At 45.8% G+C, this 19955-nt stretch overlaps 1 protein-coding gene across 3 annotated transcripts in view; it reads left to right on the top strand.

The window, feature by feature from the left end:
* Window positions 1–19955, top strand: part of LOC135378912 (atlastin-2-like) — a 277503-nt gene that overhangs the window by 202787 nt on the left and 54761 nt on the right. For all 3 annotated transcript variants that reach the window (XM_064612076.1, XM_064612075.1, XM_064612077.1), the window contains 3 exons: window positions 8512–8711; window positions 8913–9231; window positions 11813–12104. In XM_064612076.1, coding sequence (XP_064468146.1) covers window positions 8512–8711; window positions 8913–9231; window positions 11813–12104 — 811 coding nt within the window. The remainder of the gene's footprint in view (window positions 1–8511; window positions 8712–8912; window positions 9232–11812; window positions 12105–19955) is intronic.

The raw sequence follows: 19955 nt of genomic DNA, 5'->3' as shown, positions 1-19955 counted from the left end.
ACGCTTTTAAAATACGATGTTCAATCGTAGTGCCTCCGTCTGTGCTGTATGGGCATGCATTGAACCCACCTTGGTGCGCTTGGTAGACCACATGTGTCATCTGCCGTCAACCGACGGACGTAGGTCCATGGCAGTGAGAACATGTCAACGCATTGCGCTGCGTTGAGCACTGAGGATGCGTGCCAACGGAACAGATGCGTGTGCGTCAAAACGCATCAGTGAGGACCAACCTTTACTTGGGACCGCGGCAACTCTCGTATACTTTCTTTCAGTTCTCAGGCAAAAAATGCACAGTCTAAGAAGTGGCCCACGTGATGGTTTAGAACAACTATATTAATCCTCAGAGAAAAGTTAAAAGTCGCAAGACAATCCCACCCACAATCACAAATCTTAAGTCGCCGGCCATCGGCACGCGCGGTAGCATTACAGCTCCGACCAAAAATATATTACGCGCGCTTCCATTACGCTCCCCGTTGCACACTGATCATGTTTCGAAATGAAGTGTCACTGACGACGTACATTGAGAGGGAGTGCGTGTTTATTTAAAAACCGCGGAAAGAAAACACGTGACTTAGCTTCCACGTATCCGATTCTGCCCCACACTGTCCGATACCCTACAGTCAATGCACGGACTACGTTCTCCGATCGCGGAGATATATGCCTGAGTGTCCCCATTTCGAGAGCAAAGGGGATGACTCAACCCAAGGTGCTTCTGCAAGTTAGTTACCGTGACAACGGCGATGGACCCGCAGGCCGACGTCATGTGTGACGTTGCATGAGAGAAGCGCAGCTTTCGTCGTCTGCTATTACGGCACGTTTCGACAAATTTCTCGAAAACGACTTGGTTATTCTGAATGAAACTTTGACGGTTGTATGTGTATATAGCACTCGTGAAGATAGTTTTGGCTAAGTTTCGGAATAGCCCCGGCTGTACGAGACCTTCCCTTTAACACCCGGACAACTGCAGTAATACTTTAATAATATTTGGGTGTTTACGTCGCGAGACAACTGAGATCATGAGCGACGCCACAGCGGTCGGTCTGTGGATTGCTTTTGCCCACTTGAGGGTTCTTTAACGTGCGATGAAAGCTCATCACACGGCAACCCGTATTTAACGTCCCTCGCGGAAGACGGCGTGTCTAAGCAACTTGTACCCTGCCACCAAGTTGCTGGCGTCCTCGGCCGGGTTCGAACCCGCGATCTCGGGATCAGAAGGCGAACACGCTACCGACTGGGCCACCAAGGCCGGTGCGCAGTAATACAATTTACACTAAGTGCGACAGGTCTGAGCAAGCAGTTGTGTCTGTGATGTGTGATTCAAATGTGTGCTCAAATCGCTGGAAACATAAAATAAAATAAAAGAGCAAAATAATAGACTGAGAGCAATATACACGTGATTATTGTGTTGCATTTAATGAAATAGTTTCTCTGTATCTGTTCTTGTTAATATCTATATCTCGAAATTCGGAAGCACTACAACAATAATAAATTATAGAGAAGTTATGATGATGTGCGATGTTTACCCCTAGTAGCCTCAGGACCCTACCCTGCTTCACATAGGTTAATATGAGAGTAAACACGTTACACGTACAAAAGTTACACATAGCCATAATAATCTATACTATTTTGTGAAGTAAGATAAATGTGAAAATCGCCGTGCACCGAATACGTAATGCTGAATTCGAGAAGCCGTAATGGGGTAACACGCCTCGGACAGCAGTACACAGGCAACAGCGTAAATAATATTTCATGACGTGTTGGAAGTGCTGACTGTTTCAACGGAACATTTAACGGAATGTTTATCGTTTGCTCAATCTGACGAGCTGTGTACATATAACCGCTCTTAATACCTTTTTTGTAGTTAGAACTCCCCAAAAAATCTCATAAATTGCCCTACTCGCAAACCGTTCTGCCGCCGTGAACATATTCACGTGAATGTCACGTGAAGAGGGACAGAGAGAGCAAAGGATGAGGCGGGGATGGCAGGAAGAGCAAAGGCGGGGAGGTGAGATTGGTATGTTCACGGCGGCAGAACTGTTTGCAAGTATACTTGCAAAGCACAGTTCTGCCTGTTATACAGTTCTGCCGCCGTGAACATACCAATCTCACCTCCCCGCCTTTGCTCTTCCTGCCATCCCCGCCTCATCCTTTGCTCTCTCTGTCCTTCCTCACGTGACATATGACGCACTCCATGAGGCGGAGCCTGTATGACTCGAACTACAGCCAAGGGCCCGAAACTCGCCAATTCCTTTGCGTGATAACGTGGGGCGTTTCATGCGTTTCGTGTCATCGGACGTCAGAAAACATCATAAATTGAACGTCATGGAGACATCCGGTGGCTAGTGATTACTGATTGGTTCCCATGAGGATGAATTCGTTTTCTGAGCGATGATTGGCAGCTTTGAAATTTGCTCGCGAGCGCTCAAACAGGCGACAGCGCGGCGGCTGTGCCTGTTGGAACAGGCGTCCACGGAGTCGCCGGCGTCCGTTTCAGACGGCTCGTGTTGTATAGCGGTTGGGTTGGAGTATGAGTTGTGATTTTTCCTGTTTAAAAACGCAAGCTGTGTCATGTGAGTGCCCTTGAACAGTCACAGCTGCCAGGGAAGATGACTACGCAACATTTCTGCTCTGCTTCTTGGTGTAGAAACGATTCGAGAGCCCGAACGCCTCGTACCCGATACCCGGTCAACGACTGCCGAGAGGTAAGTCATTTGTCATTGCTTGTTGCCTTACAACACCGCATTCACTTCGTGTATTGTGAATAAGTTGCTTAAAGTAGCACAGAAGTCATTTTTAACACCCAGTTTTCTTCCTATAAAACTGTGAAGTAGGCCAGTAAGATGCACCGTGCGAAGTAATTTACACCACGGAGTCATAATTATTGCAGAAATTGAATTTAAAATACGCCGCAAAAAGCGACAGTGCGCAACGGTGGTGAAGAGCAGTACCAGCCTGTGATCTGCCTGGAACCTCGCGCTGACGCTATAAGGAGAACGCTCGCTGATTGGCCTAGGGAAATGTTGTCTGCTACTCCGCTGTCGTCTGCTACTCGGCTGTTCGGGGTTCTGATAAAGCCTTTCTCCTTGCTCGGTAATGCTTCAGCCGCTCCTTCTATCCCCAATTCTCCGGGAGAACTGGCAAAACAGGTTTACGGCGGCAAAGGGACAAGGCGCTGACCCCCACTGACCGGCAAACCAGAACGAGTCTCCTTATGCCGTCATCGGTGACGTGCCATCATACCTCCTCATCCTCGTTATAGCTGGAGTAGCGAGTTAAGGGTGAAGGCGCGGAGCTATGTTTATGTGGGTTTTTTTCTGGGAAACAAATTGCACACATCAAAACCTTTCGCGCTATTCGGTATAATGACACACACACTTTCATCAGATGTCTTAATCTGAAATTTTTTTGGATGGCCCTCTGTACTCCTTTAACAGTCAGTAAATCGGGACCGGAATACGCTCTGGCCGAGAGAGACAGCGTTGCTTTGCAGATACGATGGTAGACTATATTTCTGTTCGTGAAACAATATCATCTAAATGTTATGATTAAACACCCGCTCACGTCGAACCATATAAATGTATGACGCTATACTGTAAGTCTGACTCTCGGTGATCTCGCTGGACAAGTTTCGTCCGACGTTGACTTAGTAGCTGTTCTGTACGCAGCACCAAAGCGTCAGGCTATTCGGCATCATTGTGAAGTAGCGCAATAAAAGGTATTTTTTGCACTAAGGTCGCTCATCACACCCCATGGCTACGAGCTTCTCACAACCCAACCACCGTTCTTATTTTTAGCGTTCAATAGCACCTTTATTCTTTATGTTTAAATTGCAACTTTCACATGCATAGCTGTGTATCTGATACTAATTTTCATCTTGCAGCCACTGAGCTCCAGCCACCAGTAGCAGTCCTTGCAAGAGGCAGTCCGACATTATCAGGCTTCTTCAAGCAAATTCCGGAGCAATATTAATGTCATGTTATTTTCGTTACAGCAGGTCATGCTGTATACGTCTTGCTTTGTATAACCGCATGTCGCACAATAAAATACTTCATCTGACAAAAACAACCAAGGCTCAGTCGTATTCCTGTACATCCACTGCATTCCGACAAACGCGAACCAAAAAACAGTGAATGGAAGAAAAACAAGGAACAACAAAAGAGGACGGGAAGCAGAGCAGAGGGGAGTAGTGAGAGAGAAACGGATAACACGTGATTTGCGTCATTCGCGACATAATAGAAAAAGAAACAAAAAATATGGTGGCTAGTCCTCAGTCATTGGTCCAGTTCCGGAGGTCACGTGAGTTTTCCGCTACAACAGATTTGTACTACAGCTTCGCGCCCCTGTTACAGCCGAAAAGAGTCTCCTGTGCTCACGGAGGAGAAGTAAGGAGACCGAACTCTGCCGCGCCGCCGTTGAAAAAGTGTGGTCCCGATTCCTCGAGTCTAATTGTGGCCGCGGCGCGGCGCTCGCGCTCCGTCAGGTACAGAGCCGTGTATTAAAAGGGAGTCTGGCCATTGGGAGGAGTCACAAAAAGAGGCTCGACCTGTCAATCACAGTTTCGGTCCTCTGATTGGCCTGCTTTTTACAAAGGGGGTCGCCATGACACCATACTGCCACCCAATATGGCGACGAAAACAAACACAGTGAAGCGGGCATTTCGTGACAAAAAATTTCACAGACTAACCTGATTTTACGCTGCAAATGTACATCCTAATATAAATTTCTCGGAAATCAGTTTCAACTTATGGTCATCCATCGATATCTAACTGAAAATAATACGTTTTGTAGCCGGTGTTAGGCCTAGTGAGCACGGCGATCACGACGAAATCATAACAAAAACGGCACTGTGCTGTACAGTCTCATTTTTAACAGCTGGATTTCATGGATATAAACATTCTTGCCTCTTATATTCCAACTATTCATGTAGATTTGTTTAAAAATCATACCGACAACAGAATGTGTCCCAGCAGGTGGTTCTGCCGGCAGCGGTACAACGACGGAAGCAGACGACAATTCCGGACGTGCCTTACGCTCCCTAGGTGGCGCTTATCAAATTTGCACCAACAATCCACTACTTTTGCAGATTGCGAGAGGTATCCATTTCAATCCAATCCAATCCACTTGCCACCCGAAATGGCGCTGCCCAGGTTGGATAGGGGGGCAAATAGTGAGGATAGGCTGATTGATAGCGCCCCATATTTCAAGACTTCATTGGTCGGAAAGCTGAAAAAGTGGGTGGAGCTTCAGGTATAGGCATGACCCATTAATGGCCAGACTCCCTTTTAATATACGGCTCTGGTCAGGTACTTGCTCCTCTGAAATGACGTGCTTGTAATGCGCTGTGTTAGACTTACTAGTGTGTCCAGTGCAAGCAGAAAAATATTTTGATAAAGAAACACGATTGTCGTGTATCAAGGGACGATCTCTCTTTGCATCTTTCGCCTGGAGTTGTTGTTGGTGCAAAGCGGGAGGCTTTCATTTTACAATGTGGGGAAGCCGCCGTCAAGGGGGTTCCGCGTTTGCTCGAGGCTTGATTCAAGACATTCAAGCCGCTTGAATGTCTAAATAAGCGTAGTGCACTCGCAGTTAAGAGGCTGTTAAGAATCGCGGAAGTATGTTTTGTTTTACTTGAGATCAAAAGACACCCGAAGGAGCACAATGGTTGTTGTTTGACATCGTACAGGATGGTAAGTTGCATGACTGGCAAGGCACGACTGCGAGATCTACATTGTTAATGGTGTTTCTACCACCCGCTTCGCGTGCACAACGCTTTGGGAAACGGGAGCTTTTTGTCGTAATTGTGAAGCATCCGCTAGGGTACAGAGGATTGAGTTACATTTAACATGACACCATACAAGAATTTAATACCAAGGTGCCAGAACGCACTTTCTGTCACAGGTTTGCAAACGCGGTAGAGGACTCTACTGAGTCCGTATAGTTTAAGGAAGAGATTCCCCAAGACAATTTTCATCTTGGTGTCCGGTTGGGGTGTGAAGACCATATCTACCGGATTTGGGGCTTTTTTTAGCTCGGGTAGAATACCTGGTGTAAACGGTTTGAGCAGCATGCTTGTGCTGAAGTAAATTGAAACTCCTAGGCATGGAACTGAACTTCAAAGTCAGTGTTATTCAAGATGTTGGTGTTGGACAACACACATTACAGACTTTCTTTTCTGTTCCCAAAACCGTATAGCATAGCGTGCCACTCAACGTCGCCATACACGAAGTTTTCTTAATTGCTCACGTACGCAGATAAAACTTTCCCAGTCCCAGCTTATGCGGCGACACCACATAGAAATGCCCACATATTCCGAAAAGATTGCGTCCGGAAACTTTACAGATCTTCAAACATGTCATTCCCTCCACGCCATTTAAATGTGTCTTTTCAGCACAACCTTTGGTTCCTTTGGAGTAGGTCCCACTTATGACACGAAAACGAGGCAACAGAAATTGCAAAACATTATTGGAGCTGACCAGAAAACATTAACTCATTATTGGAGAAATCGTTGTTAATTTTTATTATACAAACACTCGTTTTTAACGCTTCTTAGTAGAGTATTCGAGGACAAACAGCGCATTGCCTTGCAGATTTCGCCGAGCTAGTAGCGGAGGGAACGCGAGCGCCGCGTCGCGGCCAACAATAGACTCGAGGAATTGGGACGTTATTCTCCAGCCGAGTTCGGTCTCCTTATTTCTCCTCCGTGCCCGTGCTGCATCGACCGCCATATTGTAGGTCCCATCCAAGCCGCTACCCATATCGTACTCACCGTATATTTGGTGTTTCAAAGTTATTGTGTTGTGTGATTTGTAGCGTATCCAAACAATTTCCATTTTTTCGAACGGCATATGGCAGCGAACGAATGCGGGAACATGACTTCGAGGAACCTACAGTATGGCGGCGAGGGAACGTCAGTGAATAAACCCTATACTGTTACTTCTTTTGGAAAGTAAGTTGTGGGCACGCACCTGAAAAAGCGTTGCGGTAAAGCATTAGCGATCTTGTTGTAGCGTTCTTTCCGATTCCACTGGTGTCGACAAAGGAAGCGTGTTCTTTTAAACGAATCGAAGGAGACGATGGGGGCGCTGCGCCGTTAGGCTGAACTTGATGTATTGTTATAACATCATCACACAAGTGTAGAGGTGAGGAACTGTCGCTGTGCTCGAGAACTTCCGCGTGAGGAAGACCCCGGTGTGCCCGTGTTCCACGTTTGATGCTGCACGATTGATCATCCAAGACTGGTAGCAAAAGTGTATCAGATTATCATCACCTTGGCGTGACGACAGATGCCTAATCGAGTAACAGTACTCCTTGGAACAACTGAAAAACACTGCGGGAAATCATTAGCGGTCGTGTTGACACTTTCCAAGACCGCTCGCCGTGAATTGAGTCCTGCATGACAACAAAAACTAGTGTTTATTTCGAGTGTTGTTTCTCAAGTAAGGTGAAACCGATAAAACAAAGGGCATGCAGCGAAGCGAAGGAGGCGACGTCTAACACCACCTAGACACCACCGTGACGTCCCATAAATTGGGAAGCGTTTACCAAGAGTAATTATGACAAGTTAAGGAGGGTTCAAAATCAAGCACTGAGACTTATTTTTAACAGTTACGGCACTTCTATTACAATGTTATAGCAAAGAGGAAACTTAGGCAGCATCCCGGACAGATTTAGGATGGAAAGACTCAAATTCTTGTACCAAATAGTGCGTGGAATATATAACATCGACATAGATTCTTACACACGGTTTCGCGAACTTCGTCATACAAGAAGCTCTCATAGTACCCTTTTCCAAGAACCATTCGCACGCGTACACTGTTTCAGGTATTCGTTTTTTCCACGCACTATTCGCGATTGGAATTCGTTGCCACAGGCCGTACATAATGTAACCAAATTACAGCAATTTGTTGACGGGATCACCTGAGTCTGACCAAATGTTTCACACTCTTGTATTTGTATGCATGTGCTTGCAGGTGTGTCTATTCGGAATGCCATTTTGAGTGAAATGTTATGGCCCACCCTACTTGAACCCTTTGATCGCTTTGTAGTATATCTAAATAAAATAAAATAAAGAAAATTTCGTTGCATCGTAAATTTTGACAAACCGAACGGTTTTCGTGCCAAAACATATCTCACAAGCTCTCCGAAAGCCGGCATAACCCACCTGCTCAAAGCATATCTAGGTAGCTCCTTATGGTTACATCATAAAAATTTCGTAAAGGATGGGAAAGGAAGCACTTTGTTCACATCATCTTCTTTCCAGCACCCAGCGCTTTGCAGCCAGCACAAGCCAGAAAGGAGGAAAGCGATATCATGGAGGAAGCACACAACCCTTGTGCTTTCCTCCTCTCTGGATTCTGCGGTAAACTGGTTTGGACGTGTTTCTCCGGCTAGATACCCACGCGCTTTCAATATGGCATCGTCCAAGAAGCAACAGTGTATATGCTAGTTAGAGGTTTCATGACAAGCACAGTGCTAACTCACGCTGAATGGGTGAATAAGACTCCATTGCAGGGAATGGACTCTGCACTGGACTCTGGAGCATATCCGGTCATCGTGCGCCCCAGCCATAACCCGGACTGTTTCGAATTACGGAATGATAACTTGGAACGCCTTCTCACCAACCCCGATGTTGCAGACCTCCCTGTGGTGGTCTTGTCAGTGGCAGGAGGATTCCGACTCGGAAAGTCCTTCCTTCTCGGCTTCTGTATCAGGTGCAGACATGTTCTAGAGGGAGTCTTTGTAGCCATTCAATTTACAGTCGCGGGTGCTGAACAGCATTCTGTTCGCGGAACCGACAAGGCTCGCCGGACCCCGTTTCCAAAACGCAGTCTTAGAGCTTACCTTAGCGCACTGACTTGAGCTTACATTTTTGTCATCAGTGCGTTCTTGTTTTCTTTTCTTTGACATGACAGGTATCTGGAACACTTGGAGATGTCGTCGTATCCATCTGGTTGGATGGACAAGGACGATATACCACTGACAGGCTTTTCTTGGAAGTACGGCAGCAAAAGACATACAACTGGCATTCACCTGTGGGGAAAAGTTTTCAAAATCAAGACCCCGAAACACGGGCTCGTGGCTGTAGTCCTCATGGACACGGAAGGTGCGTTCGACAACACGTCCACGCTGGAAGGAAATGTCACAATTTTCTCAGTGAGCATGCTGCTGAGCTCTGTCCAAGTGTACAACCTCACCAAACAAATAACCCAGTCCGATTTGGAGCATCTGAAGGTGGGTACGAGTCATGTATGTCGTTATTTGAAAAGTGTGTTCTGTCCACTGGTGTTATCACTGAATTCATTCCTAACCTATTCGTTTAGTGCCCAAACCTTCCAAAGAAAGCCCACTGTCGCTGAACAGTGTCCGTACTGTGTAATTCGATGTTCAATGGAGTGAATGTTAGTCTTTTTTTTTTTCGCGTGACCCCTTTCACTCGTGCCGTTCGAGCAAAAAGCTAGTCATGCGTTGCATGTTATCTGGTTCGCCAAACCAAAAACAACCAGACACGACCAGGCACCTGAACTATTATTAAATAAATTGCTGTCGTCGTATGGACGACTGGTTCTCTACACAGAGGTGGACAATGAAATACGACAGATGAGCAGTTCTTGACAATTGGAGACCGGTATATTGTACAGCTCCCATCAACCTTAATAACAGCACTGAAGAGAGAGAGAGAGAGAAAAGAAAAGCTCTCATTTCGAAGCGTGATAAGAGCTACACTTAGGGATCTTGAGGAATGCTAAGTGAACAAAATCATTGCGTTAAACGAACGCAATAATTTTGTTGAATTAAGATTTCCTCATAGCTCCATGTGTTGCTATTATCGAGCTCGTGAACGACACGTATTCTTCTCGAAGCGTGTTCTTGAAGGAGCAATGAGCAGGCATATCAAGTTGCTCAAGACTTTGTTTAATTGATCAACCTGTCCGTCAGGTATCGCTACGAAGAATATTAACGACTTTAGCATACCGCTTCTGGTAGATTACCGCGTCTACCCCACCCAATCAGGAGATTCGACTCTGTCATTTGTGCAAGCGTGCACGATAGCATAACGGTGACCTTACCAACGGCATACTAAAGATCCTTAATAGCGAGCATTACTAGACCGCCACCGGTTTTCGGTTGGCTACCGCACTTCCTCACCCTATCTATCTCACCGCGTCTTCTTCACCCTATCAACAGAGAAGATTCTGAGTCACATTTGCTGTCATAGGTTCCTGTAGGCCCGGTAGGCTAACGGCGAGGTTATCAGCGGTGAGCAACCATTCCCTAATATCTCTGTGCGGTGAATTGTCACCGTACAATGAAAATATACAAAAAGAAAGTCAAAGAAACGACCGAAGCTAGCATAATCCTGAAACGAGTTATGATTGGCCACGTGCCTTGTTCCTTGTTTCGGAAGCATTTTCCCAAAATGATTTGGCAAAAATTTAGTGGAGGAAATGGATGATCCCACGCCCTGTACCAAGTGAACGTTTAATAAAAACTGAAAACTGAACTCTGCGCGATCCAGGAAAACGGCACATAACACGCGCGCAAAGGGTGCCCGCGGTCTCCTATTGCTCTTCTTTTACAATTACTTATGCTCCCGGCGGAAGATGACGATTGTGGCATCAATAAACGTCATGCCCAAAATGGGGACGTGATGTGGACGATATTACGACATCAGGAGTTGGAGTGTGGAGTATGCCTAAATGATGGCCAAGGGCTCTTCCGCTTGAGAGACTGTTCTACCATCTTGCATGCTCCAATGTCGCCGTCGCCTCCCGGCTGCATGTCCTCTATCAGGGGGGGGGGGGGGGAGGGGGGAGAGGCAGTTTCTCGAGAGGTACTTGGGGATCCGGATGAGGGTAGCACCACCACACCACCTAATGCTACAACGTTCGTGCAGGGCTGTGTTTTGCAAACGATGATATGAAAGGAACATCACTGTGTGGTAACGCTGGCGCTTCGCTGCTCAGGAAAATTCGATACCGCCCCGAGAGCGATTCTATCGAGTAGTGCAGAGGAGACGCACAGCCACAGGCCTCGTAGCTAAGACCGTAAAACCACCGGAACCACCCTGATCTCTGCCGATGCAACAAAACCTTCGTCAGCCTTCCGAAACTTCTGGAAACAAGAGATTCGGTATCCCTTCAAGACCTTCGAGCCCAATTTTATCGAGCCTGTGGTAGACGGGAAGTTACTTTTTTGGGGGTCTGTAGCAGCTATACAGATGATGCATCCAGAAATGGCAAGTCCGCCTCGTGTTTCTTCATACGATCCGAAGGCGTAGTACAAAGACGACGGGAGAGTATGTTGAAGAATAATGCGCATGTGGTTTCTTACTGAAAATAAAATATAAAATGAAACTTTCCTTTGTATTGAACCACCCTCGTAGATTCACGTACTTTTCGAGAAGAACATCAGAAAAATTGCTCTGGTTATAAAACCGCCTTCTATTATGTACTGCAATTGCACCACAAGTACGCAAGTACGCAGGGTTGTGCTGTTCCCCAAACGCATGGACGGTATATTTTCCTGTTGCTGTTGCTTCCAGAAGGAAACCCAAATGCCTCTGGCAGATATGAACGTGGCACCCATACGTGAGGTTCACGCTCAAACAAGAGCAGTAGCAATAACTCATTATTCAGGGGTGGACATCCCGTGGCACCGACGAGAAAATGGGTGAATGAAAGGAATTTCTTCTAGAGCAGAATCGTATGACGAAAAGAACAAAAGTGAGAAAAGGAAGACATGGAATAAAGTAAAAGAAAGAGTGTTTAAGTCTCCTCAGTCGGCAGTATCTAAGTGGTCGTTTTCCTTCCAGCTATTTGCCGAGTATGCTAGCATGGCAAGAAGTAAGGAGGGCCAGGGCAATGAAGTGTTCCAGAAGCTCCTGTTTCTTATTCGTGACTGGAAATATCCTGGAGAGAAACCGTTTGGACTGGAAGGAGGACAAGAGCTGCTTGATCCCTGGCTTGAAAGGAACCACACACTGCCCCGTGAAGTCTACGAACTGCGCGAAAACATCATATCCAGCTTCGCCGAAGTGAGATGTTTCCTCTTGCCTAGACCTGGTGACGCGATAGAGAAGTCGAGCTTCGACGGAAAACTTCATGGTAAGATTCCTCTAAATTTAACTTTCGTACTTTCCCCTCAGTAGAGTATGTTGGGGAGTCGTAAGTAGAAAAAAACGTTTTTGCTTCACACATCCATAAAGCTTTGATGCAACCAAACCGACTGCTGCGCACGTTTGCGAATCCGTTGAAGTGACAGTCGCATCCGTTTCGGGCGAGTTCGAAGCTTTAGAGTCATTTTATTCTCTATCGACTGCTGAACACTCCATCGAAAACCCCACACGAAATAGTGGCCTTGTTCAGCTGTTAGGCGATGTAATACACGACAAGAGCAGACGCCGTATGTTGTGAGTATTCCACTAATCCCTCTCTCAAAAAGCGTGGAAACTTATTTATCTAAGTACCAATTCGGGCGCGGCCTCCAGAATCTGGACCGGTACGCTTTTGGTCCGCCATCGTCTGCAAGCTCTGCAAGGCATTTGGATGTCAACATGTTCGACGCGAGCGAATGTTACCTAACCTGTTACCTAATGTTGCCTGTCGTCGCTATTCAGAGATTTCCTCGAGGACAGCAGTGATGCAGTACAATGATGAAGACAGTGATCCTTATTTTCGGGATCCTTTGCAACGACACTATATATTGGAGATACGGAGACGAAACTGGTCGCGATAATCACGGCGTTCGTCAGTTACGAGCAGTTCCTCGATTCAGTGCTTGACACACGCCCATTTCAAAATAACAGCGGCCTATATCGTTTTGCAGTCAGAGGAGGCAGACGAGCATTTAGTTGCCATGTAGTGGGCACGGCAGCGACGCTCTGCGATAGCACTGTTGTTCTAGCGCATTACAGGTAATTCCTTTTTCCACCGACCTATGCTATCGGCTGCAACTTCCTGCTCGAAGGGACAACAGGTACAGTAACGTGGTTTTTCAATTTCTTCGAGGGGCACCCGTTATCACTTTCAAACGATAGATAGATATCACGCAGCCATCGCTGATGTAATCGAACAGTTATTCCAGTACCACGTTAAGGTGTGCAAAAGTGAAAGAAACTACAAATTCCGTATCAAATCTTGCGTCAAGCATTTCCTTTTGTACTGTATTTCACGTGAAATGGATGTTTCTCCACAACTAGCACCCCACTTTTTCATCGCCTGGATTCAGAACAGTATCTCATCTGAACAAGTCCCATCCCATCCAGCTTATTATATTACGTGAAACATATTGCTGGTTGTGTTGCACTAAGATAATGAAAATGGTAAAAGTGCTAACAGTACAGGGCGAACACTAAAAGAGGACACCCATACACCGAACACTTTGGTGGCATACTTTGTATACATGTTGCTTCATGGGTATATCTTGTGTACAGTTTAGCTTGGTTGTTTTTCATAGCACAGGGTCTATTTCACTGATTTTACCCTTTTTAATTGACACGGCGGATTTAAGGATTGTTTTTTCTCACAGATGTCCAAGGTTCACCAGCTGGGCTACCTGGTGTTGTTGCTCTTCCCATCGTCATATGAGGGTACTAACATATTCATAAGGATAACATATTTCATATGCATATTATATCTTACATTACTACGGATACCAATTTTTTTTTTACAATGCTGTATATTGTTAACACTGTGAGCTTTGGTACTTGCCTGTGTTCGGAGCAAACATGCGAAGTGGAGTAGTTTGTATTGAACGAGCATCCTCCAACAGGAAGAAACAGGGACATGAACATGCACAATGAAACAATGGCAACTGCTTTAATGATGACAAAGTAAAATATTACTTGAAGAAGTTGCTCACAGTTTTTCCAGAAGAGTGCGCTGATCTTGCGCATGTGTTCTTAAAGGGACTATGAAACGATTTTTTTTCTTCGTTTCGTTCGAAAGAAGACATTTTTCTGAGTCTAGAACCGAAATTTTACTTTCGTCGCGCGAGCGGATTTCTCGGGAGCGAATTTAAACGGAGCGGCGAAGGGAGGACAGCTGGCGCCACGCCGTGGCGAGCTGCCGAGAGGAGACACAACGGGTAACTTGACGCGACCACGGCCGGCTCAGCAACACGTCACCGTGACGTGTTGCCGAGCCGAGGAATCCCGCCAGGAGCATGCGCCGTAGGATCCCGCGTATGCGTTCATCGGGAGTGGAAATCTCCATGACAGCAGCTTTCGCGCGATCGGCAGATTTCGGCAGTGGCGGCAGCCACAGCGCGAGCTCGCGGCATTACTTGCCATTGTGCAACACCGGTGACTTAACGGGGAACCGAAGTGCGGTCCGTACAGTTACACCATCGGCAGGGAAATATGCGCGGGAGAGGAGGAACGCGGAAGAGACATTTCCAGCGCGCGCTCCTCGCAGAGTGGAGCGATTTCGTCCGGAAAAATTTGTGGCATATTAGTTTCTCTGCGGGAAGAACAGTTTCCATCGAAAAAAAGTATGGGGGTTCGGGAAATTTCATAGTCCCTTTAAATTGTTCTTCAAGTAAAAGAAACACCTGTGCTGTATTCTGTCATGCAGTTGCTATAGTGGAGTAGGTTGTCTTGTTGTGCGTGTTTGTGTCCTTGTCCCTTGCTGCTTGAGGATGATTGCCTGTATTCGTAGAACATGAAAATTATATGAGCGTACATGTGTTCGCACACATATCCCGATTTATGCAGGTTTCTTCCATATAAATTACTTCTCTTTCCATCCTTTTGCTCCACAGCAACCCCATGTTAGAAACTAACAACCTGCAACTAAATTTTCCTGATCAGCCCAGTTGTAACTGATGTCACGCAGTGTAATATTGAGACCTGTCTCATTCCTGCTGTCCATATCTTGTTTCAGCTCTGTAATGCGGTGTAGACATACATTGAACTGCACAATAAAATGATAAGCAAAGCATGGCTGAAATTTTGCTTCATCTTGATAAATTTACAGTGCAGCAATAGAGCATGTCTGTTTGGACTTAACATATTCGCGAACGGGCAACAAACACAGAGATCATTCAACTGGTAACATATTTATTTGGACAAGGGGTGTTTGTCCAAATAAACCAGATGCTAGTTGAACGCTGTGTGTGTTTCTTGTTCTTGTCCCTGTGAGTTCTCCATCATGTTCAACTTCACAGCGATGCATTCAGGTGCAGGGCCCAATATGCCCATTTGCTTGCCGAATGGGTTAATGTTTCGGGGGCTAGCAGCCTAGCCAGTTGGTACAAGGTGGGCATCAGATGTGCACAAGGGAGGGTCAACATAATGCATCCCTGAAATGCAAGAGCAGTATGAATGTGAGGCAAATGACGCAATATCTAACCCACAGAAAATATGTCCGCAATAACGGGTAGGTTGTGAAGCAATTGATCCTTGATGAACATATTTGTTCATAAATGTAGACTGTAAATGTAGACTGGTAGAAAATCTATCAATCTCGCTAGGAAATGTGAAGGAAAGTGCATCTTTAGGACGGCTACCAATATTTTGACTGATGTTTTTCTGTGCACTATCCTCATCATTGGCACGGTATTTAAAGGGCAGCGAAGGACTCGAAAACAAATATGATGGGAGAATTAGAACTGCAAGTCCTGTGCAGAATATGAAGGCATCTCAAAAAAAGACACGTAAGACACCATCAAATTTTCGACTGTCAGTGTGCATAAGCCTTAATTACATGCAGGAAATGGAAACAGTTACGAGAGTGATACTTATACTGTCCAAAGTTGTACTTATGTAATAATGCCATTCACAGTATGAAATAATAAATGCTGCTTTGTGCCCTGAAATACTGCGATTTTGTCTGGGTACATATTTTCATGACGTCAAACATGCCTTTGCAACATCCCCTACCTAAAAGCAAATGGCTGAGCGCAGGAGGGTGCATCCCTGTGACCTGATTTCTACACAGGGCTGGCTTGATGCTTGCTGCTCTTGATGCCGCAACTGCAGGCAGTTGTTGCTTTAAGTATGTGCCTGTTGTTGCTATTATTACATGAGTATTGCTGTTGGCGCAAGATGCGGCCTTCCACAAGGGTTCTATACTCCGTTCGACTTAAAGGGAAACGAGAAAGCAAAAACAACTTGCTCTTAAATGAAAGCCCATGTTTCAATTTGTCTGATGCGAGAAAAAAATATGTCACACTGCGCCACCGCCTAGAAGAAAAGCTCAATGAAAACAGAGCCGTCTTTGGCTGCAACGAAGGGGGTGCCCCGGAGGCAAAGGTTGGCAGCATCCAATGAGACAGCAGAAGCGCGCGCATTGCTATCGTGGACGTGTACACTTGGAATGGGCGTGTTCCGTATATGCGCCGCAAGATGACCACTACTGCATTCTTGGACACCGATTCACTGAATTGTAGCCCACAGAAGTTCTCGTGAATGTTCCACTGAAAACATTTATCATCACATCCTTCGGACAGCGACGCCAGTCCGCAATGCAACACGCACGTTTATTACAGAGACTGCTTCATGGCGTGGCACTTGCGTGCACGCGCAGCATGGGCTAAAAACACCGATGGGCTAAAAACACCTAAAAACACAAAAAACACCCTCCCCTTCCTCCTCGCCCGCTATTTTTTTTCCATTTTTCGCTTTTATGGGTAGATTTTTATTTCAAACGAACTACACTTTCCGAACCGAGCGATAAAAGGCACCACTGACTATTTCCGCAGTACTTGCTGGACTGAAACTGGCCGCAATTTTAGTACCGCCAGTTTTTAACGTACCACAGGAAAAATAGCTTTCCTCCTACGGCTTTTCTGGAGGTGTTCTGCATCCAAAACAAGACACTCAGGTGACGCTCTCGTTTAATATTAGGTAAACAAGAGAAGCAGATTGACTATAAGAGACTACATATTTCCCTGCCTACCAAAACCGCTACACAGCAGCACTCGTCTGGACTCAGTGGTATTTGCTTGTCAAAGAGAAAGTATAATGAAGCACCCTTGCAGCGTCCAAGATTGCCACTGCAGCAATCACTGCAGCGCACAGCAGAATCACTGCTGCAATATAACCGAAAGTAAAAAAAAAATCACAGTAAAAGAGGTGAAAAGACACGCGACGACATCATGTACAAGTCAGATGCAGTTGGGACAGTTCAAACATGGAGAAAATATCAGAACAGCATTTAACCAAGGCCAACGCTATCCCACCAAGTAAAACTGAAAGACGTTGCGGCAGTAGGGTTAACGAGAGTACATCGTATGTCTGGGGCCATGATACCCAACTGATCATCTGCTCCTAAATCATTTTTTTTCTCGGGATGCTCGTCTATGTGTATCGTTTGGTATAGTTTGTGGAATTTGTGTTCCTTTTCCCGGTAATGTACGGTGAGTTTGCATCACGAACGGTTATCCCAATTACCTCATCTGCATTAACTCAATCCGCATTTTGAGAAAATACAACTTCTATCTGCGAACCAAAATTTTAAACCACGTGAAACTTGCAAATGGTAGCGTTCGGGAATGAGGAATCATCATTGTGTAGCATAAAATTGGTGGCTGAGCCAAAGTGCCCACTGTACCCAGCCAAAAGTCTAGAGTGGGACCACTTCACAGTGGGTTATTGGACTGGTCCCACTTTGAATGTGGGACCACTTCAAAGTGGAACCAGATTCACCTGAAGTGCAACTAGTGGAATTGATCCATTGGTCCCCTCTTCAAGTGGTCCAGGATTGGCAGATCGGTCCACTGAATGCATAATCGAAAAATTAATACGTGGAAATGCACATATTGCTCAAGGAATATACTGTTTATTGTGCTCAAAGCATACACTAAGCAGAAAGAAATAATCAATGCATCTCCATATGTACGAATAAGTCCGATCACTCACTGTGTCTATACAAAGCATTTAGCTGACTGTGCGATGCACTCACGGACCACAGGGAGCTTTACGTTTTGTTGGCCACCTCACATCTTCTATTTTCTCAGAGAAGATAACACATGACGCTCCTGTTGTCCATGCAGGTCGCGACGTATTGTTGCGAGAGGCACAGCGTCAGGATGGTAATGATTTAATGCATGAGAATGGTTGCGCGTGACAAGCACTTCATCTTCATCTACCTTCCGTTACAATATACCCCCTTCCTCTTCACCGTATACGTTCGGAATCTGTATCTCTTTGAGTTCTTCCTAAGTTTCAAAATTGAAACATCTAATTAATAGTAAGCATAACATCACGGTCATTACTGATACTTTCGAACGTCAGAGGCATCCCCACGTGCAGTCCGGTTGGCCTTTCACCGTCCGTTTCTTGTGAAAAATCTTCCGGGAAATCGACAATGTGTTGCGCGGGGACCACTGTCATCGCGTTGTCTTCGAAAGCGCACTAAAACACACGCAAATACTGCACAGAAGTTAGACGATCCTTGCTACTGCAACCGAAGACACCACAAAGCGTCCAAGTCCCAACTGTCACCTGTTACTCACGCCTCTCACCCTCTCCGCTCTCACGTCTCGCCGTTTGAATTTGCAGCCGCCGGGCGCCTTCATGGTTCTGCATTGCATCAACCTCTGCAGCGTTAGCTTGGATGTCCTAAAAGTGCGCTTGCCTACTCCATATGAGGCACGGCCACATGATATGCAATCGGCATGGTGTCGGGGAACAGGGTGAAATCCTACTATTTTGCTTTTTTTTTACATCTACCACGTGATCACGAATCGGGTGACTATAGGAGATTTTTCGGTGAGCGACCTTGCAATCTTTCCCTCTCGCATTCCTCCTTTCTCTTTGTACTGGGATACTATCGACATACACTGTTAGAAAAAAAACGTATAAATAAGGTATCGTAATGTGCTCTTATACCCCTTTTATACCTTCTGCTTCAGATATAAACCTTTGGATTGTATAGAAGAGGTACAAATTTCCCATTTATACCTCCAACATTTCTCAAGGGTATGGAACAGGTATAAATAAAGGAATGCTAACGTACCATATTAATACCTCGTCACCACGCGTTTATATCCGGTACAAGGAATAGATAACCAGGCTATGCCTTTGACGGTATAGATGAAGCTGCTATACGTTATGTTTCTTTATACCTTTTTAGGGCTTTTTTTTTCATTTATTTTCGCAACGTGCTGTATCACATCATTATTTTTTTTTCTTGAGACGGTATCAGCTGAATTAAACGGATATTTAATTAAGAAACACAGACATCAGTACAGGAAGGGAGTTGCCACAGGACAGAAGCCGCCGATATTTCGAACAGAGACTGTTCTTCTTCTGGGCCCAGAAGAAGAACAGTCTCTGTTCGAAATATCGGCGGCTTCTGTCCTGAGGCAACTCCCTTCCTACATCTCTACTGGTTCGCTGGATTTCTACCCATCTACGTAGACATCAGTACAGTACTATCTGAATCCACATGGTTAGTTTATGGCTGTATGATATCTGTATTGCCGGAATGTTGCATCTAGATGTCCTCACCCTTAGAGTTGCGTACCAGACGAAAACTGCTTCACACGTTGTCATGTCGCCGCCGGTATATATCAGTATTTGTTGCTCTGTAAATGTCTATCATCGTGATATATCTTCCGCTCAGGTCTCCCTTCAACTCCGCGTATTAATGTTTCGTGGTGGAGGGAGGCGAAAGGGAGCCGGTCTTTCATATTTGGAGAAGGGCCCCTTGATAGCGCGGTCCGCCCCTAGGTGGGCCGTGTCTTTGAACGCGCGGTCGATAACAGGGTCGTCGGGGCAGTACCGCTTGCGGTGCTGTTCCGGGAAGATATCTTCTTAGATCGTGATATATCGTGACTTGATGACTGCGCAGAGCGATCTTGCTCCTTGAAAATTTTTCATTAGTTTTTAACTCAATTTTTTTTTTTTTTACATGGGGAGTAATGTGAGAGAGGCGGAACCCGAGACGAGGAGGGAAGAGGGACGACACAATAAGAATTCTCGAAACTTTCCGAGAATTCGATTGTTTTCG

This window comes from Ornithodoros turicata, chromosome 1 (assembly GCF_037126465.1).
Source record: "Ornithodoros turicata isolate Travis chromosome 1, ASM3712646v1, whole genome shotgun sequence".
Lineage (NCBI taxonomy): Eukaryota > Metazoa > Arthropoda > Arachnida > Ixodida > Argasidae > Ornithodoros > Ornithodoros turicata.
This window is presented reverse-complemented; position numbering and strand designations above follow the sequence as displayed.